Genomic DNA, 27,169 nt, shown 5'->3' with positions numbered 1-27,169 from the left:
GTTTCACTTTTCCAGGGTTTTTAATTAGACTGACAGCAGCACATCTCAAATGATGGGGCTGTGGAAAGAATGCAGGGTCACTTAGAACTTTCGTTAACTGAATAAAAGCCTCTCAATCAACCGGGAACTGTCAATGTCAAAAAGAAAATCTATCCGTCGGCATCATTGTGAAAATTCAGGAGATCTCGTCATCGCAAAAATATGTTTGTTTTTTTCATTTTACTGACCATTTTTCTTGTAGGATACTTCTATGTCATTCAAATACATCCATGTCATCATAAATGGGCAGCTTGACTTTTTTACTTTTACATTTCTGATTTGTGACGATTTTTGACAATATTTTTAGATGAATAAATACGTTTTCTCTTAGATTCACGTGTTTATCTGTATTTTTATACTTTTTTTTGTTACTTTTGGAGAATCCTTATTACACTAAAGTATCACTTTATCACACAACGACATGCTGACTGCAGTGGGGTTTGAACCTGATCCCAACACCAATGCACAACCCACTGCGCCACACGCCTCCTTACTTAACGTGAATTTCGCCTACCTTTTTAATGTTATTTTCGGACTTATTACACACGCGCAATATGAATAAGCTCACTGTAAACTCAGCTTTACTAACTTGTGGGACTTTAGTTGAAATTTCTTTTGAAAGCTGTCTGAAAAGCTTTGTAGAATAAAAGCTGAGACACGTAAAAATATACTTAATTTGCAAATATATTTTTTCTTTTCATCCAAAAGTAGCTGGTAGCAGCTCATCTAAAAGCGTATTGTCCTTGAATCTGCTTAATGATGTTAAAAATGTACTGACTGTGTATAGAAGGAAAAGTCTCTTGTGTTTCCTGTATAGATATTCCAGCTGACTTACTGCCTCTGTTATCTTTCGGTCCGCAGGTGAATCCTCGGTCACTTCCTGTCGCGCTCTAATAACCCCCCGAACATCTCTCATCTCTTATCAGCTACATCCCAAAAGAAAACACACTTCCAAGCTCAATAAACAGATAACACTTTGACCTCTAAGGGGGGTCGGTGAAGGTCAAAACCTCTGCTTTTATGTCACGCGTTTTTGCACAAATCCCTCAAAAGCATGTGTGCTCTTGTCTGGCTCACGGATTCCTGAAGGTATACCACGCAGAGCTGAGAAATACAAGTTTAAAAACAGTGACCTTTGACCTTCAGCTCTCACTCTGACCCCCTCACAGCTTTACTCAGAGACCCAGGACTTAGGTTCCCACACGGATGGAATTATGGGTATTATAGTCATTAAAAAATATGAGTTGTTCGTGTGCCAGAGGTGAAATGAGGAGAAAGGGAGAGAAATGTTGAACAACGTACATTTATTCGATTCCACGTGTACTTATTCCTGCATTTTGAATGCACTATTTTATATACTTTACTTTGTTCATTAACCGTTGCACTGTTAGAGGAGCCTGGGATTTACGTTTTTTTTGAGTGAAATACTGAATGAAAGTTTCAGTTGTGGAGGTTATTGGGTTCCTCGTCGTCACAGTAAAACAGCTGGAGTGTGTGTAGATGTTTTGTGAATCATGTGGGAACATATAAATGTGTGTTTTCTGTTGAGTGGTTGAGACAAAACATCTTATAGACTAAACACAGTATCCTCTGACTCACCTCTAGACCGACGAGGACACTTGTTGCATTCACGTTTTCTGCTCAACGACAACTTTTTTTAGCACATTTTCACAACAATAATGTGCCGTAATCACCAGCTGATTATCCAAACACTGGCTTATCTCACTCCCAAGATAGCGTGACTCTTTCCAGGAGTATACAGTAGTGTTGCACGGTGTACCGATACTTGAAAGGTACCGGGATACCCTGCCGTTAAAAACGTTACGATTCCTCCGTTTCATTAGTATCTGTACTTTAAGAATGACGGGGAAAAGTGCTCCGGTGAGAAAGCGCCGTTTTAATAAGAGCCGTGTGTGTTCAGCGCTCTGCTTCCACTCCCTGCACTGCAGCCGTGCCTGCAGCCCCTCCCCTCTCAATCACGCTCTAAGTGCCTCCCCTCTCTCGTGCACGCGCTAGCTGCCAGAGCATGTGAGAAAACGAGAAGCATGGCTGCAAGTGGGAGTGCAACTGCCGCTGCGCCTCGGCTTGTCGACAAAAAAGACGCCAGAAGCGAAAAACAAAAAAGTTGTTTATAGATGATGCTTAATTGTATTTAAAACAAATTCTAGTCATTTATTTAATGTATTGTTCTCATTTTTTAAACGTTTGTGTTATGGTTATGGTTCTGGTGTGAAATAAAGCACAATAATTACATTTAAGACTGTTTCCCTTTTTTTAAGAAAAGTATCGAAAAATAATCGGAATCGCAATTCTTGACTTGTTATCGAAACCAAAAGGTTGGTATCGTGACAACACTAGTATACAGTATACCTCCTTTTGCGACTGTGATATGAAAAATCACATTTTAAGTCTTATTTGTCAGACAGACAGATATAATGGACTTATTTACTTCCTAACCATGGCGCTTAAAGTTTTTAAAAGACACATTATTTTGTGTAATTTAGTTTTTTTCTACAGTATATTTTGCACAATGTAACCTCTTTTAAAACAGTACAGCTTTTCCACGTATATATCAATATATACTTAACTTAATACCTCTTGTTGTGTGTATGTGTGCACCTTTACACACTTAAGCAACTGCCTTGTACCATTTGTGTTAATCTACCCGGCAACTAAGCCGATTCTGATTTAGAGAATTCATGAAAAGAAATCTAAAAAGAAAATCAATGGAGTCACTGAGTTCAATGGGAATACAAGGGAGGAAGGGGGAGGGTAACAAAGGGTGAGAGAGAGAAGGGGGGAGGTGAAGGTGAGGAAAGGAAAGACGAGGTGCAGACAGGTGTGTGACCTCGGGGGGGGAATATAATCTATATAAGCCCCGCCCCCTTTCTCATTCGAGCCCTCTGTGTGGAATTCCATCGGGAATGCCGGAACATTCCAGCAGGAAGAAGGTGCAACACGTCAAGGTTTTCAACGTGGAAAAAGAAGACCCGGAGCATCCCAACATGTCAAGCGATGACAACGGTTACATTTCGTTAAAAAAAACTCTCGTCTTATCACGTTAAAAATCCACCCGAGGAATGTGGCAATTTGGGGAAATATGTCGTACCTGGAGGACACGAGCGCGCACAAGTCTGGATGTGATTTTACCAGATTATGTTCAAATTTGAAAAAGGACTTGGGGTGCAACGAATGAATATTCTATGTATTGATTCATCTGTGTGGTTACAGTAGTCATATGTCTCAAAAAGACGTCATCAAATATACAAACGACGGTCAAAAATAGGATTTGTTAAAGTTTAAGACAAGAAGCTGGAGATGTCAAATGCTTGCTGTTTTTGCTTAAAAATGACTATAAATAATGAATGTCTGAGTACGAATCTCTTATTTGGTGTGCGTCACATCTATTTATTAAATTGAAGACGTTTGAGAAGATTAATATGTCGTAACTGAAGGACACAAACACACAAAATATATAATTTACTGTAATTTCAAACAAGAAAAAGCAGAATTTAAGAAGCTGGAGATGTCAAATGTTGGCCCTTTTTGCTTCAAGAATACTTTAAATAATAAATCAACTAACAAGAGACACTTATTTAGTTGGTCCCACTTCTATCTAAATTAAATAAAAATACGTTGTAGAAGGTCAACGCGGCCGTGGAGAGATTTTATTCCACACATATTGTTTTCGAAATATGCACTTAATAAGCTTACACTGTGTACATAATATTGGAAATACCTGCTGCTTCCATTGCATAAGGCCTGGAGGGTAGACTGTACTTTAAAGTGAGTTTTGATCCGACAAAGAGGGTTAAAAAGTGGATTTGTAGTGGATCTGATATTCTGTACAAACTGTGAAGTCCACTGAGACAAATATAACATTTGTGATATTGGGCTATATAAATAAACATTGATTGATTGATTGATTGTAGACCTCAAATTTAACCTCAAATTGAAGGAGCAACCGCTATAGGTGCTTTTCTAAAGTGTTGCAATCTGATCTTGCGGAAAAAAAGTTTTCCCTGCTGAGCTTTGTCGTCAGCTTGCCTTGGAGAAAATGTAAATTAATCCACATTTTTCTGTGAACGCTTTCTGTACCTCAAGGTCCATTAAAATGTCCCTTACATCTTTTACCCCGAAGACACAGAACAACGTCTTCTCCTCACGTCAGTTTGAGCCTACAGGTGTCAATCAGTGTGTGTGTGTATCAGTGCGTGTGTGTGTTCAAGATCTCTACGTTCCATCGCCGGACCCCCAAGCGACAAGTCTTTTTAGCGATGTCAAAAAACTTAAAAGGTTGTGTGATGTAGTCAAGCTCTCACTCATGTGAGATAATGGAAGGTGTGACAGGTGTTCGGTAACAGAGCAGGTATGCATTACAACACACACTTAATGCCATAAGATGTACTAATAAAGGAGGTATGCTCTTAAAAGGCTAATAAATGTCATTTCTGTGAGCTAAACGATCCTCAATGTTCTTACTGTGTTTGCATTGGTTCATGTCTTACTTACTTTAAACTGTCCTTTGACGTCCTGTTGTGAGGAGCATTGGAAAAATGAACTTTATTATAATCGTAAACCACTTTTCATGCAACGTTGACAACCACATAGCGGTACAGGCTCAGTTAAATGCAAGTATTTCATGCTTTAATTATGTTGTTTAAAATTGAATATGTTGCCGTTTGGAGCTGAAAAACAACAGCTTTCTGACTTTAAAGCGACAAGAAATGTAGAAAAATTGATATTTAGTTGCAACTCTGAACCCAACAGCTTGTAATCGTGCACATTACAGCCTAGTTGTCTGGTATATTTACTTACAGCATAACTTATTCTCCTTTACACATAGTGAATATTATCTAATGCACACTTCTTAAACAGGTGAATAACCTAATTAAGCCATGCAAGAGAATTGAAAGGCCTTTTTTTATCTGTACTGTTTATGTGTCAGAGTTAACTTTTTGACCAATCCGCGTCGTTTGATACCCATGTTAAGCAACTGACGAGATCTTGTTTCTTCCACCTACAAAACATTAGTAAACTGAGATCTGCAGTTTCAACAGCCCACCTAGAAATGATTACACATGCGTTTATTTCATCTCGCATTGACTACTGCAACGCATTGTTCTCCTCTCTCAGCAAGTCTGCTCTTCGTTGTCTACAGGCAGTCCAGAATGCAGCTGCAAGACTTCTCTCCCGGTCAAACAAACGGTCCCACATTACCCCGATACTCAGATATCTTCGCAGGTAGCTTATAGGATACCGTTCAAAATCCTCACTCTCACCTACAGACAGGGGCGGACTGGGACTACAAATCAGCCCGGGACTTTCAACCGGCCCACCTCGGTACAGCAAGTAATTACCGCTAGTAAATTGTCAACGGGGGGGTTGCTAGTGACTCATCCGACCGGCCCACTTCGGTCGACCCATCGGGATTCGTCCCCAACGTCCCGATGGCCAGTCCGCCCCTGCCTACGGAGCATTGCACGGTCAGACTCCTGCTTATGTGGCTGACCTAATTCCTCCATATACATCAGCCCGCCCACTCACGTCACACATGCACAATTTAATGTCTGTCCCACGCGCCCACCTTCAGACCCGCGGTGATCGAGCGTTCGAAGCCGTGTCTCCTAAGCTATGGAACCCGCTCATTTGACTTAAATAATAAATCAACTTTACTTACTTACTTGCATGCCGACCATTCACAGAAATAATGAAACCTCGCCTCACCCCTTTCCACTTGACACACACACATTTGAAGCTGCCAAGCGAGGGCTATTTTAGGAACAAGAGGGGCCAGCTAAATAAATACAAGGGGGGCAACTGTTGACAAACACACTGACCTCTCTACGGCTCAAAAAGAAAAAACCCTCACAGCGAAACAGAAGCCTCTCCTCATGTTCAAAGCTGTTTCTGATGCAGAACAACACCATCAAATGCGGGATTACAGTTATGTTTAGCAGCGTCAATTGGCACAATGATCATCTGTCCCCCCCTCATTAGCGGCCTTCTGGGGGCCCCAGTGGGCAGCGAGGGAACATTCGCTGCGTAATGAATGGAGTTAAAGCTAAAAGCACGAGGCCGAGCTGAAGGGAACGGTGCCAGGTAGCGCTAAGCTGCACTCAGTCAGGGAGCCACGATGGGAAATGTGCTGCTCAGAATGAAGCAAGAGGGAAATACATGTTTTAAAGGCCTTACGGGGAGAGTGTGTGCAGCTCTGGATGGTAACTAACATGTAATCAAATCAATGCGCTCATTAATTCATTAGGAGACTGATTTTAAGTGGTACAAAAAGACAGCTTAAGGGACAGAATAGCAAAAATGTGATAAAGAGGCCATCAGCCAATCACAGGCTGACTGCTGCTCATCAGTTTGAACTGCAGGTGCTTTCACACGCAGCGGCAAGAAGAACGTTAATTTACACTTTGACTGACGCGAGGTATTTCCCCCTCTGGATATAATATGCCTGGAAGACAAATTGGGAGCTTTCTGATTTATGATTGAGGATTTGTGTCAGTGGAGATGAGTGAAGGGCAACAGCTTGACCACCGTGCAATGCTCTCACGCAGAGAACCAGAATTTAAACAATGTCTGATATGGAAACAGTCATTATTAAGTATCTGCAAAATATACAAATGTAGTTTATAAGGAGCATTATATAGCATGTGTTATATAGTTGTTGGAAAAACTGATTAAAAAGTCACTTTTTAGGAATTGTATCCATAAAATACTGTAAAAAACGTTAAAAAAAAAAACAGTTTTCAGTTTTTTTACCGTTTACTTTGACATCTACCCTTCCACTTTATTGTCTCCTATTATCAACCTTAACAATATAACGAAGAGGTGAATAATATATTTAATTTTTACTTATCATTTCGGCTTCGAACGCTTATAAAAATCAAGATAATCTGATTAAATTTAATGTGTTTTTCAGTGAAATTAGATTTAAAGTTCAAGGAAATCCTCAGTTTTTTTTGTGGTTGTGATATTTTGTGATAGCCCTATAGAGTACTAATGGCAAGTAGTTTGCCAGTAGAGAGTCAAATAAAGTGAACAATAGGATAAATGCTACTCTTAAAACAAAAATCATCCTGACACAAAGAAAGCTGCTATGATAAGAGATCTTTAGGTGAGGTAAATATTCAAATAATGATAAAAAAAAACTGTGAAAAAGACGTACAGAGAATACCTAAAATGCCTTGAGGTAACAAGCAACAACATACCTGCTGGTCAGACAAGACGTCTGCTCTATGAAAACATGTTTCATGACATTACATCAATCTGGAGTTATTGCTTTGATAGATTTGTCTGCACATACAACAACAATAAGCTGTGGCACTTCCATATCCAGAGGCTGTTTTCCTTTGGCCACAAGCTGGCATCAAATGAAATAAATCCAATGAAGTAATGTACCAAAGATATGTGGTTTATTAGGAGGGTTTTACCTGTGCTGCCTGGATTACCTGGCTGGCACAAAGGATGAGTGTGAGACGGAAAACAGAGCGGAGGTTTCTGTAATTATAGGGACACGCAGAGACACAGTGAGGAGGTAATCGCACACAATAACAATGATAGTGTTCCTATCACAGTGGGATATTAAGGGGCAGCAGCCGGGGATACCGTGACCCTTCAAAACTGAACGTGGTGGGACATTTGCACGTAAAACAATTAGCGGGAAAAGTACTTTAAGCTCATTTCTGGCTGGTTTTAGTCCAATAAAGTGTGTTTTAGCTCTAAATGTGGTCTCCGATGACCTCTTTAGATTGCTAAAAAGCTCCAGGATGTTCACAAACTACTTGATATCAGTGTCTGCCTGTTGTTTGGTGCCAAGCAGGTAGTGTGCAGTTGGTTTATTAGAGGTGTACTAACCCTAACCCTAGCCCTAAGGCTGCTCAATTAATCGTATTTTATGGCTTGCAACGATTACGAGAAAAAAAAAAAAAATTAACAATAATTTTTTTTTATTGGTTTATCAGTTGAATTATACTTAAAGTTCAGAGTAATCAACTGTTAAAAACATACTGTTCAAATATTTCTCCAATTAATGGATGTTTTCAAAGTAAATGGATTTTTAATAATCGTGATATCAATTATTGACCCAAATAATCGAGATTATGATTTTTGCCATAATCGAGCAGCCCTACCTAACCCTAACCCTTTACTGGGAGAAAACTGGGAGATTCGAGGGGATTCCCTTTAAAGCCTCTCTAACATTACACAAAGACATCCAACATAACAACTTATATTATTATTGCACTATTTTACTTCCTTATTAATGTTTTTCTTAAGTACATTGTATGCTGCAATGTTGGCGGAGCCTGAGATTTAGGATTAGAATTAGCAACAACTACGCTATAGCTAATGTGCATTTGACGGAGAAAATGGCTAAAAACACGACTAAAATGAGCTGAAAGACCCTAAAAACTAAACATAGTCATTTAATATTTTGTTAATACAAAAAAGCACGGCGTCAAGTTGCCAAATATGTCCAAATCCAACACCATAACTTGCAATGTTCGCCTGAGATTTAAGATTAGCATTAGCAACAATTACGCTATACGCTAATGTGCATTTGATGATAAAACCTTCTGATCTTTTCACGTTGAATCCTACTAAACGGTAAAGAAAGACAGAAAACACTCAAGTGTGTCTGCAGGATTACAGAAAGAGAGCTTAAGCCAGGGTTTCCCCCCAAAACAATACACAGAGTTAAAGCTAACGCTGCCATGCTAAACTCAAACAGGATGTATTTGTTTTATCTTTGGTTGGCATTAGCTGCAGGCTGCTAGAAAATGAGTAAATATCTGAACCTGCCCCTTCCACAACAATGACATTAATGTGGACGCAAGCTAGTAATTAACGTCTCGATTAAAGTACTTTAGCGGTAATTAGAAAACGCTCACACACACACACCTCTTCCCTAGAGGGGCGTTTGTTCCGACCACCACCCCTAAGGAAAAGTGCCAAACAAAAGGAGATGTGTTCCCTCTGCACGGGCATGCATGTGATAATTGCAGTGAAAAGTGTCTGACTTAAAGTGGCTGATGTTGGAGTCTAATGCCAAAGTAATGATGTTGCAGTGGAAAAAAAGTGGAGCTTCAAAGCAGAACCTGTCGTGGCTTTCTGACTTCAAAACAAACTGAAAGTCCTCAGGGCGGGGTTAAGGTGCTATCGTTTTAAACAAGACATCAGAGATTAAAGATTTATGGTAGGAATCATGATAAAAACGATATACTAGAAAACTTAAGCTTTTGTCCTTATTTACCACATTTATTATCACTTTTTTTAAAGCAGTACTTTACCTTTTAATGTTGTTATGGCTCACGTGTTAGCAAACCAATGTTTAATTACACATTATCCTACATTTGGAGTCCTATTTCTGACTAATTTAAGACTGACTTTAAGCTCGAATTTTGGTCTCCACCCAGAAAATATTGAGCTTTTTCGGTGCTAAAAGCTCCAGGATGTTCACAAACTAGTGTCTGCCTGTTGTTTTGGTGCTAAGCAGGCAGTGTGCAGTTGGTTTATCTGATGTTTTTCCACAGGGAAAGCAGCAAAAAACGGGACTAAAATGACCTGAAAGAGGATTTTCTGTGTAAGTTCTCGAACATTACACATAGTTATTTTCATCCTTTGTTAATATTGAAAAAACACAGTTTAAAAGTGCCAAATGCTTCCACATCAAACACAACAAGAGGTGTACTTTTGGAGATACAAAGGGCGGCGAAGAAAGGAGACACAAGTGAGTTTGAAAGGGACAAGGTAAACAAAATGAGGCAAGGAAAAGGGAAGGAGACAGACAGAAGGGGAAAAGGGTAAGGAGTAGAAAGGAGGTCTAAATCCTTCTGAAGTGCAAACAGCCCCGAGGCGATGGATGGCATTAAGGGAAGAAGAGACCAGGCACGTCGAACAAGACGAGACAGAAACTCTTACTGAGTTTCTAGAAAACTCTGCCCCACTTGCAGTCTCTCTGGCAGGCTGAGAGACCTCCAGAAACACAGCCTGAGGGTGGAGGATACTCAGGTACTGTACAATGTTGAGGTATTTGTACTTTACGTGAGTATTTACATTGTGTTGCTGCTTTGTACTTCTACTCCACTACAATTCAGAGGTACACGGTGTACTTTTACTCCATTGAATACCTTTAGATATCTGGATGAATGGTGTGAAATCTAATCAAGTGTTAAATCACACTTTAGTTCCACCTGGAGTAAATCCACAAGCTACCCTGCAGTATACAAAGTCATTATTTTCTACTTTCACTTGAGGAACATTTTGAATGCAGGACTTTTACAGTAACAGAGTATTCCTACACTCTGGTACTTCTACTTTTACTCAAGAACAAGATCTGAGTACTTCTACTTTTACTCAAGTACAAGATCTGAGTACTTCTACTTTTACTCAAGTACAAGATCTGAGTACTTCTACTTTTACTCAAGTACAAGATCTGAGTACTTCTACTTTTACTCAAGTACAAGATCTGAGTACTTCTACTTTTACTCAAGTACAAGATCTGAGTACTTCTACTTTTTAAATGAGTTGTATTGTTTTATGTCAGGTATATTTATGATGCATTGTGGGAGGAGCCTGAGACTTAAGCTCTTCATTGCCATATCTACATTGTTGCTGTGCATATCACAATAAAGCTTTTACTTGAGTAACATTTTGAATGCAAGACTTGTACTTGTAACAGAGTATTTCCTAAACTCTGGTACTTCTACAACGTCTGAGTACTTCTTCCACCTCTGTAGGCCTTGACAGAATAGCCCTGCTTTCTCTCCGAGGTGTTTTCTTGCTCGTCTTCGTTTCACGAGAGGCAGAAAAAGCAGTGCGATAAACAGATCTGGAGCGCGGGTGGAGGAATGTTAAGCCTTCGCCGCGGACCAGAGCCTCCCCGCTGCCTTTGTGTTTCGGCGACCTCTGACCCCCGAGAGTTCACCGTGACCAATCGGGGGACAAACTGACAGCGTGTGCTCCGTAGAAAAAGCAGGAGGTAGGAAGGAGGGGGTTTAGATATGTGAACGAGACCCTGAAGATGACCCTTTTATTGGAAATGAGCAGAGATGGCAAAAGTACACAAATCCTTTACTTAAGTAGAAGTACAGATACTCGTGTTTAAAAATCTGGTAAAAGTAGAAGTACTGACTAAACTTCTTTACTCAAGTAAAAGTAAAGAGGCTTTGAAATGTACTTATTATAGGTATTTGAGTTCAACATGTAAGAAGTAAAAAGTACAGGTATTTGTGTTTAACATGTAAGAAGTAGAAAGTAGAGGTATTTGTGTTCAAAATGTAAGAAGTAGAAAGTACAGGTATTTGTGTTCAACATCTAAGAAGTAGAAAGTACAGGTATTTGTGTTCAAAATGTAAGAAGTAGAAAGTACAGGTATTTGAGTTCAAAATGTAAGAAGTAGAAAGTACAGGTATTTGTGTTCAAAATGTAAGAAGTAGAAAGTACTGTACAGGTATTTGTGTTCAAAATGTAAGAAGTAGAAAGTACAGGTATTTGTGTTCAAAATGTAAGAAGTAGAAAGTACAGGTATTTGTGTTCAACATGTAAGAAGTAGAAAGTACAGGTATTTGTGTTCAAAATGTAAGAAGTAGAAAGTACAGGTATTTGTGTTCAACATGTAAGAAGTAGAAAGTACAGGTATTAGTGTTCAACATGTAAGAAGTAGAAAGTACAGGTATTTGGGTTCAAAATGTAAGAAGTAGAAAGTACAGGTATTTGAGTTCAACATGTAAGAAGTAAAAGTAAAAAGTCGTCAGAAAAATAAGTAGTGGAGTAAAGTACTGATACCAGAAGAATGTACTTAAGTACAGTAACGAAGTATTAGGACTCCACTACTTCCCACTTCTGGAAATGTCAAAGCACTGGGGATCAAATATTGCAAATATACAAGATTCTTGCTCTCTGATGATGAGGGTTGTTTCCCTGTCAGTTCTTGTCGTTTGTTGCCACAACCTTTAAAATGTCATGCATTTGAATTCCCCTTTAGCTGCCAGTACTCACAAGACAGTCAGTGCCATATCGACGGATGAAACACACACACAAAGTAAAGTTTAGCAATCATGTGTTGGAAGCGCTCAACCATATCTGCACCAAAGATAACACACACTTCATAAGCATGGATAAGAGAGACAGCTATCATTCCAGTGGTATGACAGCATGTAGAGACTGATGGATTCAAAAAGCATGACAAATGGGAATTTTTTCCCGATGCACAAACACTGTTGACAAGTTAAAACCAACACACAGACAAAAAGCAGTACGAAAAGGTTAACAGAAGGTCTGTCATCAGATACTCACCTCTCTAACGTAGGATGTGTTAAGAAATTCCTACAGAGATTGCATGACCTTTAGGATAATAGACTTTTTCCATGCAAGGGTTTGTGTATCCTAAAGGTATCGATGAGGTCATCGTCATAGCGTGGAAAGCTAACAATGCTACCTGACATATGATGAATGAAGATGGATCAAGCCAGGTATCAATACTTTAAAACTAATATAACGTCACTTTTCTTGTTCTTCAATATGGCGCCATCGATATAAAATAACAATTGCAGCTTTTTGAATTTGTTTTCAGTCACTCATAAGGAATGTCAAACAAACATTGGTTCAAGCCTCTCAAATGTTCGGATTAGCTCGTTTTACAGGGATTTTAAGCAATTTCCTTTAGTTTTCAAGTGCAATTGGCGTCATTTTACCCTATTGGTGGCAATTCGTAAGACTTTCCTGACATTTTAAATAGGGATGTCCCGATCACCTTTTTTTTGCTCCCGATCCGATTCCGATCATTTGATTTTGACAATTTGTCGATACCGATTTTTCCCGATCCGATCTTTATGCAATGCATTAAGAGGAAAAAAAGCATTCAAGTTGTCCCTTAAGGTTATTTTTTTATTTAAATTGGATATATATCCAACATGGATATAGCTTCTTTCTTTCACAGCAGTATTGGATCAGTTCAGTTGTGCAGCATTGGATCAAAAGAAAATCAAGCTTTCAGTACTCGTTAGCTTACTGCTACAATTAGACACTGCGCCCTGCCCACTCTGTTGCCAGATTTGAGAGAAATAAGCAACCAGGTCTATGAAAACAAGCCCCAAAGAAGCAACACATACATGATGTTGTGTAATTTGAAACCAAAACTAAGGCCTCAGGATGACTTTAAGACTTGAACATGGTCATCTTTGTTTTGTAACATTGAATACAACATTTAAAAAAAAAAAAAAAAAAAAAAAAAAAAAAAAAAATCCCGATCCCCGATTTTTTTTCTCCCGATTCCGATCTTTTGAAAATCACGTGATCGTCTCCGATCCCCGATCACGTGATCGGATCGGGACATCTCTAATTTTAAATACTAATCCGTGACTATCTAATCTCTATTATCCCGCCTACACTTCAACATTTTACCCTGAACATGTTTTAATATCCATGGTCTCACATCTATCCTCTTGACTCAATTATCTTTGTGTACCACTGTTGTGGCATTACATAGCCTAGAAGCCTGTGTGTCCTTTAAATAGTTTTGAAGGGGGTATTTCCCAGTGAAATAAAAGCCTTCATCCCACCTGCACTAACAACACACACAAAGAGAGAGGGATAGGGTTTTATGAGGCTGGGAAACACGCACCAATGCATGTAAGCACCACACAGGTAGCAGAGTCTTAACGGTGGGCGTGGGAGAGGGATAGCAGGGGCTTTTGAACGGCACATTTTATAGGTTTCCTAATGCCCTTAGTGACAACATATTTTCCTCTGACGAAACTACGGAGAGAGAAGAGTGAGTGGAGGGGAGGAGGGGACAAGGAGCTTTGAAGAAATGTAAAGAAATGAGGTAATGGTGAGATTTCGAGTGGGAAAGAGAGACCATAGGAAGAAGAACATTTCATTAAAGGTCGCCTGTTAGACTGATTTCCTTCAATATATCATAGGTCTCAGATATAGACAAACATGTCGCTGATTGGCTGAAACACCAAACAGATCATTGCAGCATTACCCATAATCCCCTCTGTTTCAGCCCTGTTTGCAAAGTGCTGATTCTCTGTCTGTTACTTTAGATGAAAATAAGGAGCCCCTCCCCACGCCCCTCTGAGAGAGATTTGGTTACAAAGAACTCAATGGTGCTCTAGGACGAGATTCAGGTGATAAGGTGGGGGGGGGGGGGGGGGTTACCTTGGTTGCTGATTGGCTAATGGTTACACAAGACAAAACATCGTTATGACATCATAAAGTGGCCAAAAAAAGACAAGTTTTTATAGAAATGGATCAGGACAAACTTTCAGAGTCTCTTTCCACAGAGGGGACACATGTTGATGTAGAAGAGACATGAAGAAGAGGGGACACATGTTGATGTAGAAGAGACATGAAGAAGAGGGGACACATGTTGATGTAGAAGAGACATGAAGAAGAGGGGACACATGTTGATGTAGAAGGGACATAAAGAAGAGTGGACACATGTTGATGTAGAAGAGACATGAAGAAGAGGGGACACATGTTGAGGAAGAAGAGACATGAAGAAGAGGGGACACATGTTGATGAAGAAGAGACATGAAGAAGAGGGGACACATGTTGATGTAGAAGAGACATGAAGAAGAGGGGACACATGTTGATGAAGAAGAGACATGAAGAAGAGGGGACATATGTTGATGTAGAAGAGACATGGAGACACTCTTTCTCCGGATTTACCATCGGTTTCTTTGCCCATCACATTTCAAAACAACGTCAGAACTTTTTTTTACAAACTTCCCTCATCTAATCCATTCTTGTTTTCAGGGGAAAGCCTTAAGGGAATGTAAACCACAACACAAGGACTTCCAGGAACACACTGATATGTCAATAAGATGGACTTAAAAGTAAACCTACATGCAATTAGTAGGGCTACAACTACAATGGTTTCAATTCTGACTTGGAGTGCTGATAAATATACACTTAATTGATCAATTCATAGTTTAATTAGAAATCAAATGAAAGATACAAGTGAGAAATTGCATTTGTAATGTCACAAAGCCAAGGAAGGCATCCAACATGAGTTTTTTTTTTTTAAAAGAGACTTAAAGAAATATCAGTTTACTTTTAAATTTGACAAAGAAAAACAGCACATTTCTGCACATCGGAGCAATAAGTGAACAGATACCTGAAAAAAAGTCCATAAAACTTGAATCGATTGAAAAAGTATGCAGGTTAAGATCTTTCAATTTAAAGTACTAATACAATATTCAAATGTGAATGATATAGGGAACTTTGGAAAGACACAGGAAGGGTAACAAGTTTGTTGGGAACCACTACGTTGCAAATCAAATCACAAATCATCCTCTGACTTGTGGAAGCAGCGAGGGCAAAAAGTGATAGGAAAAGGGGGTGTGAGGGGGTAATGATCGGGTTAAGGGAGGAAGGGAAAGGAAGAAGGAGGTGGGGGACTCAGTTTGAGGTTGGGAGGGTCTAACAACCACAAATCAAGCGGTGATCAGTCGCCTCACTTAGCGTTTCTGGAATGTTCTAGTCTATAGCACCTGCAGGGAGTGGGAGACAAGTTCTGCCAAGCTCAGGAGGAATTCAACCAAAGGGGGGAGGGGGAGGGGAGGAGGGGGGAGTAAGTGGATGTCCCTGCAACGTTTGTCAGTGTGTGAGCTTTTAGCATCACTCTTACACCAAACCCACCTCTAATTGCATCTCTTCGGTTAAGGAGGGACTACTTTTTCTGCAGCAGCACAGAGTTAATGCCACTTTAACTGTCTTTAACGGCTCAATGTATCTCCACTAAGTATACACTGTGCCCACTTTGGAAACCAAATATTGATAAAACTACAAGATAGGGATCTAGCTACTCTCTTTTCCACTCAGAAGTCTAACTGGTCCACAGATGCACTCGAGTTGATTTATTATAATATCAGCAGTTTTGCATGTTTTAGCCCATTTCTAGCTAATTTCATTCATTTTTTAAGCAAAAAGGTCAATAATTAGCTGGTTCCAGCAGGGATTTTATGCTTTTTTGTTATACATGATAGTAAACTGAATATGTTTGGTTGTTTTGGACTGTTGAGTTGAATTAATAATGCAATAAAATGTAAATAATGTATTTGTTTACCATGCTTTTTGTGTTTGGAGAATTGATTAACACGATTTGGAAAATTGGCTTTAACTCAAAAGGATAATGAAATAATGCAGATTTGATGATCTCAATGACTCTTTCACAAATGGAAAACCAATGGGTTGGTTGAACAGCAGGACATAACTATCCAAAAACGTCAAACTGCATAGCAAGCATAAAAAAAACTTCAATTGAAAGGCTTGGAAAAAACTTGGAAAAACACCGGAATTATCTAAAATTCAAAAATAAATCTGCTATAAAATGACACGAATCTCAGTTTCCGGCATGAACTGTGCACGAACAACGTAACCAAGAGTGTCCCGTTTGTTTTTAAAATCCTCATATGTCACTAGCCTGTGATTAAACATTATGTATCTGTCCAACCCATCCATCTTGCATTCCAACAAATGTAAAAAGTACATTTCCTTACCATCTAGGTATAGTAAAAATCACTTGATTCTCCCTCCTTTTTCCTTCCTGTCATGCCTCCTCCCTTCACCTCGCCATTCCTCCTCACCCCAGTGTGATGTTTTCTCTGTGCCAACAGCTGAGGCAGCCCTGACAGACACCCTCTCCGTATGTTCACTGAAACATCATTTTGGGAAGTCAGCTAACGCTAAGATAATCCATCAATATAACAACCATGCTTTTGTTAAAGCTACCTATATATGTGGGTTTGATGCTTAGATGTCAAATGAAGCTGAGTAAACCAAAAGACACACATATGTTCTCATTAACTGTAAGTTGGTGTTTCTAAATTAATGTTCAAACCTCCTAATAGCATCTTGTGGTTTTAGCCGCATAATTAGCTAGCATACTCGCTAACAAGCAAGCTAATGCATGCTAACATGCTCTTCCTAATGTGGTTTTTAACTCTTTGTAGCACTGTGTGTGTTAGCTTGGGAAGTCAGTTTAGTTTTGGCATAACTAGTTAGCTAACTCGCAAACTAAACAATACTGACCCTCTACTATCAGCCACATCGAAAGCTTGCTACTTGCAGAAATGCTAACTAGACGGTAAACGATAGCTAACAGATAGGGTGGTTTCTTAGCTTAACGCACAACTTTTTTTATTTGGAGACACAGGAACTGAGGTCCAACAAAATTGCAGCCAGACTGTTCTTTCACCCAAAATATACAAATGTAAAATGTAGTGGTTTTAAAGCTTGGTTTTACAAGCTTAAAAGGTATGGGTAATTGTCGACGCCAATATCCAACCCTATCGCGTAGCCTAATAATAATAATTTCCAACATAAAATACATTTTGGGCTGGACAGCAGCTAAAGACACGATTACAAGGGTGACAAGAGCCCAGACCACCCAACAAACTAATCTGTCAGTCACTCCACACACACACACACACACACACACACACACACACACACACACACACACACACACACACACACACACACACACACACACACACACACACACACACACACACACACACACACACACACACACACACACACACACACACACACACACACACACACACACACACACACACACACACACACACACACACACGTATCCATCTACTCAGCCACCCACACACACACATATACAACACAAAACAACGGGGAGGTTGGAAGTGGGTTGAGGAGTCAATTCAAAGTCAATGCAGCTCCATCAGATGAGTCCTATTGAGACGCAGGAAGCTTTTTGCTTCTCATTCGCTTGAATGTCTCCCCGTCAGCGTCTCTGTCAAAGACGACGACCGCCTTACTTAAGTTTCCTGTCACTCGGCTCGTAGAGCAAGGCACTAACACTGCTAGGGTTGAGGGTTTGTGTCTGACTGATGAAGTTTGGCAAAGGATTTAGATTTATTTTGCACCAGCTGTGCTTAAAATTGCGTGAAATTATGATATTATAAACTGTAATGAAATGTAGCTTGTACATTTACTCTTGTACCGTACTGTGCAATTGTAGGTACTTGTAATTGAGTATAATTATTATAGACATCTTCTCCAATACATGTTTTCTCCACCTCTTGTACTTCACAGCTTTGTTTTCTAGTTACTTTGTAAACTTCAGCGAGCTAATACCAACCTTAATATAAAAAAAGGACATATTTCAAAAAATTAACCCACTTATCGACTAAAACTAATTCAACTACGACAGTACTTATATACTATTTGGAAGCTTTTACGTAACACCAATGTAATTATGGAGCATACAGACATTAATTACATTACTGTACATAGCTTGCACTTTTGCTTCTCCTCAACCTAAAGTCCTGCCCAATTAACAAGAAAGAAGCCATGTTTGAATGACAGCATCAAACAGCCCCACTCCCCTTTCTTATTCTAATTTGGGAGGTAGTGGGTGTAGTGCTGCATTGACCTTTCCCTTCACAATTTAACCTGACCCTTGTCATCACAGATGGCCAGTCTGTTTCTCAATAACGCATTTAAACACTTCAACCCCCTCTGTGTATACTATTATATGTATTCAATGTGGGTATGGAGCATATACACATATTTAAAAGTATGATTTGACAAAATGAAATGAGAAACTAGGAATAGATTATCTGCCCTTGAAAATGCTACTTCAAATAGACTCAGGATTTAAATGAAATATAAGAATGCACAAAAAGGTTGTTTAAAGAGAGAAATAATTCCTGTTTGCTTGCACTGTCTTGCAGCAGCAGATTACTCTGAAAGTCTTGCAAAGGTGTGGCTTAGAAAAAGGCACGTTGCCCTAAAAACCTCCTTCATTTAAATATTCATCAGGGGGGCGGGGCTTGAATTGCAAATGACTGAGCGGGCCAACTCAAATATGAGCTGCTTTTTTCTGTCCCTCGGGCTACTTAAAAGTGCAATCTTTACACCAAAGCTGTAAGTGCACACATGGTGCAACACAGAACTCACTTGGAGTAAAATAGGTCCTTAAAAGACAACAAAAGTACTGCAAACATTCACTGAAGTGTCCTTAAAGATGTGTAATATGAAAAATATTCAGAAATGTGTCTCTTCATGCCAGACTGTAGACACCCACAGCGTGATGCATGTAGGGACACTTCTGCCAAGTGCATATGGAAGTCACTTTGTAAACATGTAAACGTATCATTTATGCAACCAGCTTTGAAAATGATGATGTTAAAACGTTTTTAAAACTTGCCAAATAAGCTCGGTTGAGACATTTACATGCAACAGGTTCAGGAAAAGTATTTTGTGCAGCAGTTTGAATGCAAAAACCCCATCGTTTATCTGTTGCATCTGTGCTCTAAATGAACGGTGGAGCTGAGAGCCACTTCACCTGAAGGACAGTAATAATAAGCAAAAGGGACTTACTCCGTGCGCAGATCCCACCGCCAAGGCGACTGCTATCATACAAATCCTGCCAGGGAAATAAACATTTTAAGTTAATGTGTGTTTCCAAGTGTGTATTTGGCAGGTTAAGTGAGCCGGAGCTCGCTTTCAGCCGCGACAAACGCCGTGGCAAAGCCGATAACTTTAAAATAAAAAAGTTGCAGCGTGATTTTAGAGAGGAAAATGGCTTACAGGAGTTTCATTTTGGTGAGAAGATGTTGTAAATCACAGGTACTCGATCCCCTTGTCTTCACCAGCAAGGTACTTCAAACGCGCTCATCGACTGCTCCAAAAAACCCTGTCATCTACCCGGAGACAGAAAGAAAGAGATAAAGTAGTCCCACCGACAAACACAACCAGCGTTTACACACACAAACTGACGTCCCCACGCATTAAATCCCACAACCACCACAGGAAACAAATGTTTTTGTAGGTGATTTCTTTGATAAAATGAGAGCTTATCCAACTCACCAAAGTTGCAACGGTGAAGTCGCTGCTGCGCTCTCCGGATTGTTGCGCTTGAAACTCAGCAGCGCAGCACAGAGCAGGAGAGGAGGGGCCAACACATGTCATTCATGCCTCCATACCTTTGGCTTCAACAGGAGATTGTACCCACTCACACACACCAGAACCCACTCACACACACCAGAACCAACTCACACACACCAGAACCTCTTCAGTGTAGCAAACGAGGCTCTGCAGTCCAGAGACAGTCTTTAGTTGGGTTAAATATGAAAAAAAAGACAAACATATGAAAATATCTCAATATTAAAGAAAGTATAAATACTTTTACTCCAATGATTCTCAATAATGAGTCTAGAAACTTTTCTGAACATATTCTACCCCATAATATGAACACACTATGCCTAGAAAGTGAGTTTATCACGACTGTAAAGTTACCTTTTGATTGATTTGAAACATTAGGACCCATTAAAAACATCATAGTGGCCATGATACTCATTTAGGTCTGAAGAAACAGTCATTTAATCGCCTGCTGTCGCATGATCTTTCGGTTGTTTAGAACAAATCTGCAGTTTACAAAAAGACTTAGTTTTATATTTAATTAAAACATATGATCCTTTGGCGACAACAGGAGATTTTAATATTCCGGAGAGTCTTTATTTTCTTGTAATGAATAGCAAAAAGTAAAGAAAATGTCTTACTTTTAAAGACATTTTGAGATCTTTATTCCCACAAAGCTCAATTATGAGTTGATAGAAACTTTGATGAACGTGTTTCTTCACTGTATTTCCCATAATACCAACCCAAAATCCCTAAAAGGTAGGTTTCTCTAAGACTGTAAAGTGACATTATGATCAGTTTGCAACATTTTCACCCATTCAAACATCATAATGGTCGTAGGATTCAAATGCTTTATTTTCATATGCACAATAGCTAAAGCCAGGGTATATGCAGGAATCCTGAAGTCAGATGTAATACCTTTTAAGACCTTTTTCAAGACCCTTTCCATACATTTTAAGACCTCATCGCCACTTCGAGTTTTAACCGGTTACATTGGCGACACACTGTACCTCACATTGACTATACACAGTATTGATTGTCCTTCCTCCTTATCTCCCAACCATTTGGACGCAAACTTGCATTTCCCCATAACGATGTTGTTTAACAACTGGTGTAAACGGACCTATGCGCGCTATCAAGCAGTGAGCGTGAGATGTCCTGTTCAGATGACGTCAAATCCAACGGGATGCCATAAATAAACTACACAGAAGCACACTACACACCTACGCAATGATTACATTCAGGCAGACTGTAGAATACAACCTCTTTGGACAATTTATATACTTATTGAAAACAAGCTACAAAATGTAATACCTTAAACAATACTTTTTAATAGCCTTCATTTTCGCTAAATTGATTTATCAACTTTTAATACTTTTTAAGACCCCGCGGACACCCTGTAAAGCGTAGTTTTGGCAATGAAAATCTTAAGAACCAGGCTCCACAACAATGCATTAAAAAGGAAAAAATACATATATAAGTAATAAAACAATAAGGATTGTGCAAACTCAATGTAGTCTTCTGAAAACAGTATGCTTTATTTATAATTCTCTGGTTGCATGATATTTCTTCGGTGTACAAATGTGCAACTTATAAAAAGGCCTAGTTTTACCTTAAATTATAAAATGGATCCTGCAAATGCATTCAGGATTATTATAGCTCAGCATTCTCATATCTAGGTTAAGCATGGGATCAAATTAAAAACTTTGTTTGAACACCTCTGTCCTGATATGCTGCTCTAAACACGGTGCAGACACTGAGTTACTCAAGTTGCAAACAGTCCCATTTTAGCTCTTGGATGGTCTATTTTCGTTCAACCTGACCTGAGGGAGTCTTCAACACATATGACTACATGATAATTTATCTATGACTACATTACACTCATGTTTCTGTTTAAATTATATAATCTCTCTTGTATAAAAGGCATCTCGGTGTTACTCAACAGCTTGTTTTAGAGCTGTGGAGTACCGCAGGGATCCACCATGGGACCTTTGTAGTTTTGCACTTTGACTGCCTTTATGTATTGTCATTGCTGCATGAATCAGAATATTAGTTACTTTACCCCCCACATTAACCCTTGAGCCAATATATTAGAAATAGTTAAAACCTAAGAAGCTTTTGAAAGTCACCATACACTAACTCATACAATTTTGAACAATGTCACAATCTTTGCAGAGATTAGTTGAAAAATGGAAATGTGTCTTCCGCTTATATAAATGGGTTGGACAACATATAAGTGTTAGGGTTAAAGTTGGGAATGAAGTGGGTAACCAAACATAATTCAACAAAAACACAAACAGCCTCCAAAGTGACCATAAAGTTGAATTAACATTTCTCGAGTACAGTTTCAAAGCTAGACATTATAACCTGCTTCTGAACACCTCAAAAACAAAGGAGATGGACATTGATTTTAGACTAGCACAATCGCCCAACCATACTCTTTTAAATAGCGAGCCCATTCAATGTGTTACTGAGTACAACTATCTTGGTGTCATGCTTGACCACAAGCTCAGATGGGATGTTTGGTCTGAGAAAATAAATGCCAAGTCTCAACAAAGAATGTTTTTTTAATGTAAATTATTGTCTTTTAATGTCGGCAACATAATGGTTAAAATGTTTTATCAGGCTTTTATTGAAAGTGTGCTCTCCTTCGGCCTTATATGCTGGTTCGGCAAAGCCACTGAGGCACAGAAAAAGTCAGTCAGGAGGGCCGTAACATTGTCCAGTAAATTGACAGGAATCTAATTTGCTAATATAGAATGCTTATACAAGGACAGAGTTTTAAAATTGGCAATATTGTGAGTGACCTGAGGCACCCACTCGCCTCTTACTTTGAACTGTTGCCATCCGGGCGGAGATATCGGGCCCCTCTGTTCAAAAAGAACAGATCTAGGCTGTCTTTCGTCCCACAAGCCATCAAACTCCTGAATCAATGATGGCTAGGACGCACTGTTTACCAAGCTGGTCTGGCCCTGTCCCCCCTATTTCGGAAATGAGGGCCTAGGACCCTTGTCATGTCTGCCGATATCTGTTTTTCTTATGTCTGTTCGTTTTAATCTGTGTCTATGTTGTTGTCAGTGACGTGTTGTCTTATCTTTTTAAATGCCTTTGTGATGTACTGCAACACCTTTTCCCCTCGGGGACAAATAAACGAATACTACTACAACAGCCAAAATTAAAATCACACACAGGGAAATCAGAGTGTTCCAGAGCCTGGGGGCCAGCTGCTGCGAAGGCTCGGTGCCCTCTGGTTTTGAGCCTGGTCTCGGGCACTATAGCAGCAGCTGGTCAGCCGACCTTAAAGCTCTGGCTGGGGTGTAGCAATGGATGACGGATAAGCCGCAGACAGCCCATTTAGTTTTAACTTAGTTAAGCAAGTGAACTTATTAACATACGTAACTTAACTAACGTTGTTCATTTGACATAATTTCAGTTACGTAAAAAACGTTTTTGTTTTAACACAAACCAAGAGTTTCGAACATAATGAAGGAGTTTGTTTTCAATTCATAACATTATTCTTGTTTTTAAAACGATGACTCGTCAAAGCTTCATTGAAAATGCAGTGTTGTTTATGCAAACGTCATTTAAAAAAGGGGATGCAAGGTTATTTTCCATCGTCGTCCTTTATATTCAATCAATTTACTTCAAGTCAATAATCCCATGTAGAGAAAAATATATTATAATTTACAAAGTGAACTTGTGGTCTGGGACTGGCTCTGTCTACAGTAACAAACTTGTGAAACAAATCAACGATCATTAACTCCAGGTTACTTTATAACTTCAAGCCCCCCTAAAGAATGTCATCTGCATTTTAGGTGTTCTTCCAGGACCTACTTCATGGACTTTAAACATTCAATTATATGTTAAATGGTAAGAAAAGGGAAATTTGGAATTTGGAAATGTCCAACTAAAATGTCAGTATACTCATTTAATATGTGTTTTAGGATGTCTGGATAATCAAATCCATATAGTTGTATGTATTGTAGACAGTTTCAGCAGCTTTGCATATGACTTTTCTCATTCACATAATAGCCTTGTTGCATTACACCCTATCAAAAGAATGCAGTAAAATGAGAAGGAAAGGTGATATACTTTTTTTTTGTTTTAAAGAAGTCAATTTGACTTTACTTCTGCCCGCAGCAACCCTCTGTCAAGAGTCAAAAGTGAGTATTTGCCCCTTAATAATCTGGCAGGAATGCAAACATGCCTGGGCATATAGAATATGTCAAATAAAGGTTTAATGTCAAACCTTCTTTTGTGGAGCCTCAGGCATGGGTAGGATTTTTGGAGGCAAGAATGAAGGCAACATATCCATCCGCCTGCGAGGTCCTAACATTATTAGGTTATTTCTGATTTGAAAGTGGTTTAAAACTCATCTGACCTGAAGACATCAAACAAATATTACTAGTAGTGGATGACATTTAAGATGCAATTCACTAGGAAACCTTATTTTTCACGAGTTGTCTGAGTCAGTGTAGGTGCCAGGGGAGATTATATAACAATGCGCACTGCCTTTGGAAAGTAGATCCGGCTGGACAGGTTTGCAAGTCGAGGAGAGGAAAAGTTAGAGAGGGGGACTGCAGAGGCGCAGCCACAGCCAGGACCACTAACCCTCTGCACGCGCAACAAACAGCCGAGAACAAGTGCCTTTCTGACCGTTTTCTATTTCACTGAGGAGCAAGTGTGCAGAGGGGGAATTAGGGCTATGCCTCGCGAGTAGAAAGAAAGTAGATTTTGTGAGTGGTGTCCTGTTTAATTCCCACAAGATGAATAAAGACTTGAAGAACCTGAGCCAGCTCGCCGTGCCTCTGCTGCTTTTCGCCCTGTGCGTCGCGGTGCAGCGATCCGAGTCAGCGGTAAGTGCCTTTAAACTTCTTCTTTTTTGCAAAGATTTTTTACAGATTTAAGGGCTTTTCCCTCCGCAAACGCCCCGCATTTAGAGACCTACCTTCGGTCAGCCGGCACCGGGACTCCACCGGCTCCAACCACGATTTATAAATAGAGAGGCTGCTTTATAACAAGTGCTTCTGCTCGCATAATAATCATATTACCGATTCTCCTGTTGATGCATTAAAACAACTGCACGTTTTCACGCTGTTACAGAGGCTTTTGTGGCACTTTTTAACGACCTTCACGGGCTCTGCTTTGTAGTTTCATGGGAGAATCGGACGGAGTTTCTGTCCCTCTTTGCGCATCACGTTTCTTCCTCCCTGCTGGAGGCAACCTGTAGCAACACGCCGACCATAATGCACTTTACCCAGCCTGAATATACTTTAATTCCTGTTATGAATAAATTAAAAACATTAGATGTGTGTGTGGAGAAGTGTGGCAACGCTGAGTCCTCCTCTTCCTTCACCAGTGTGTCTTTAAATCAGATTAATAATGTTAATTCCTCCTCTGACACATATAACACAGTCTGATAATAGCCCTTTCTAAAATATCCTGTACGTAATTACGCTTGGTTTAATCCATTTCCACCCCATAAGAGCGGGAATGTGATTTTCAGCAGCTTTATGAAGGTGCATCTCCCATGCAGGTGTGTTTTATGTTGACAGCACATTCTTCTATTGAAGTATAGACACTAAAAGCCATCTTTATTGCTCCTCCTAACACCATGCAGACTTCGATTATGTGCAGAAACAAGACTTTTAGTGGCTGTTTTACCACCTAACATGCCTCATTGAGATGTATTAGCATCCAGGAGGAGTGTGTGTGTGTGTGTGTGTGTGTGTGTGTGTGTGTGTGTGTGTGTGTGTGTGTGTGGGTGTGTGCGCGTGCATGCATCTTCCCTTCCCTGCAGCTCTCCAACTTCCCATGCATCAAACTCTCTCTCCGGATTCTCATGTATAATACTCCAACTGGCTATCTGTGTTATGAATATTCCCACCTCATTAATAATTCATGAGCTGCATATTAGCCCCGCCCACATGCAAGGCGTGTCCAATCAGGTCTGCACACTAGCTGTTCATCAGTATGTATGGCATGCAGACTTTTTATGCTCCAGCTTTCATACATGTCATCTTGAATCCTATGGCAGTATGTCATTATGTAACAGTGAACAAATGCATGTTTTTAGGCCATGAACACCACTTTCCAGATGTCAGGGTGAGATTCAAGCCCCTCTTGAAGTTGCACAAAGTTTATACTAAAGCATTTTGTATAAATAAAATCCCAGGTGGCTTCCTCCCCTCAGTTTATACAGCATGTTGAAAACATACACAACTGAGGATCTTTTTCCTGCCTGCCAGGTGGTGTTCCTCCGCTGTGAAACACATTCAATCTACATTTTGTTGATTTTACAAGGGGCGGACATCATGTGGAACACTTTAAATCAATTTCTCTAGGAGGTAAATAGGTCCTAATGTCAAAAAGCAAACATTTATACCCTTAAGTGTATTGTCAGTGACTAATAGAAGATGCTCTCTTAGTAGAATATTGATAATCAAGTGTTATCTCTTAAAGGCGTGTTTGGAGATGTCGTCTATATTACATGCGTGACAGAGGGGCTGTCATTGTCGCCATGGAGACGAAGGAGGGGGGTCCACTTTCTATATAGGAATGTGGCTGACCCCCCCCCCCCCCCCCCCCCTCTTGAGTTGGATGAGGAAGTTCAGAGGGGAGAGGGTGAAGATGGATAGAGGAGACACACAAAACATCAAGCTAAGGTTCATAAAAGATCAATGATGGAGCGTGAAAGTCCATTCATGACCTTGGGGAGCAATTTCTGGTCACTTATTTTAGCTTTTAACCACATCCCACACATTTTAGGAGTAATTGGATTGGGGCGTGAAAAAAGTGATGCAGGTGTTGTTACACGGCCTTTTTTTCCACTTTCTACCTCTACATACACTTTCTCTCTCACACACACACACACACACACACACACACACACACACACACACACACACACACACACACACACACACACACACACACACACACACACACACACACACACACACACACACACACACACACACACACACACACACACACACACACACACACACACACACACACACACACACACACACACACACACACACACACACACACACACACACACACACACACACACTCCCAGTTTTTCCTGGTTATGTCTGATCCGCACCAGTGTTCTCACTGAGGCCCCCTAGTGGAGAAGGTGTATATTACATACAACCACTGATCTCTGTATTCATGTTGAATATTAATCACTTTT

At 39.8% G+C, this 27,169-nt stretch overlaps 2 protein-coding genes across 4 annotated transcripts in view; one reads left to right on the top strand and one right to left on the bottom strand.

Moving 5' to 3' along the window:
• col4a6 (collagen, type IV, alpha 6) overlaps positions 1-20,077 on the bottom strand; it is a 147,026-nt gene extending 126,949 nt beyond the window's left edge. For 2 of the 3 annotated variants that reach the window (XM_079672179.1, XM_079672181.1), the window contains exons 1-3: positions 19,918-20,077; positions 19,639-19,751; positions 19,429-19,474 (exon numbers count right to left, since the gene is read on the bottom strand). In XM_079672179.1, coding sequence (XP_079528305.1) covers positions 19,429-19,474; positions 19,639-19,649 — 57 coding nt within the window. In that variant the 5' untranslated portion in view covers positions 19,650-19,751; positions 19,918-20,077. The remainder of the gene's footprint in view (positions 1-19,428; positions 19,475-19,638; positions 19,752-19,917) is intronic. The other variant, XM_079672180.1, reaches the window with a different exon arrangement.
• A 4,453-nt stretch (positions 20,078-24,530) lies between these two features.
• The window catches only part of col4a5 (collagen, type IV, alpha 5 (Alport syndrome)), a 62,101-nt gene continuing 59,462 nt past the window's right edge, over positions 24,531-27,169 (top strand). Inside the window, exon 1 of the mRNA XM_079672183.1 lies at positions 24,531-24,824. Coding sequence (XP_079528309.1) covers positions 24,735-24,824 — 90 coding nt within the window. The 5' untranslated portion in view covers positions 24,531-24,734. The remainder of the gene's footprint in view (positions 24,825-27,169) is intronic.

This window comes from Notothenia rossii (genome assembly GCF_949606895.1).
Source record: "Notothenia rossii genome assembly, chromosome: 3".
In the NCBI taxonomy this organism is placed as follows: Eukaryota; Metazoa; Chordata; class Actinopteri; order Perciformes; family Nototheniidae; genus Notothenia; species Notothenia rossii.
Note: the sequence above shows the minus strand (reverse complement) of the source record. Positions and strands in the feature narration are given on the sequence as shown.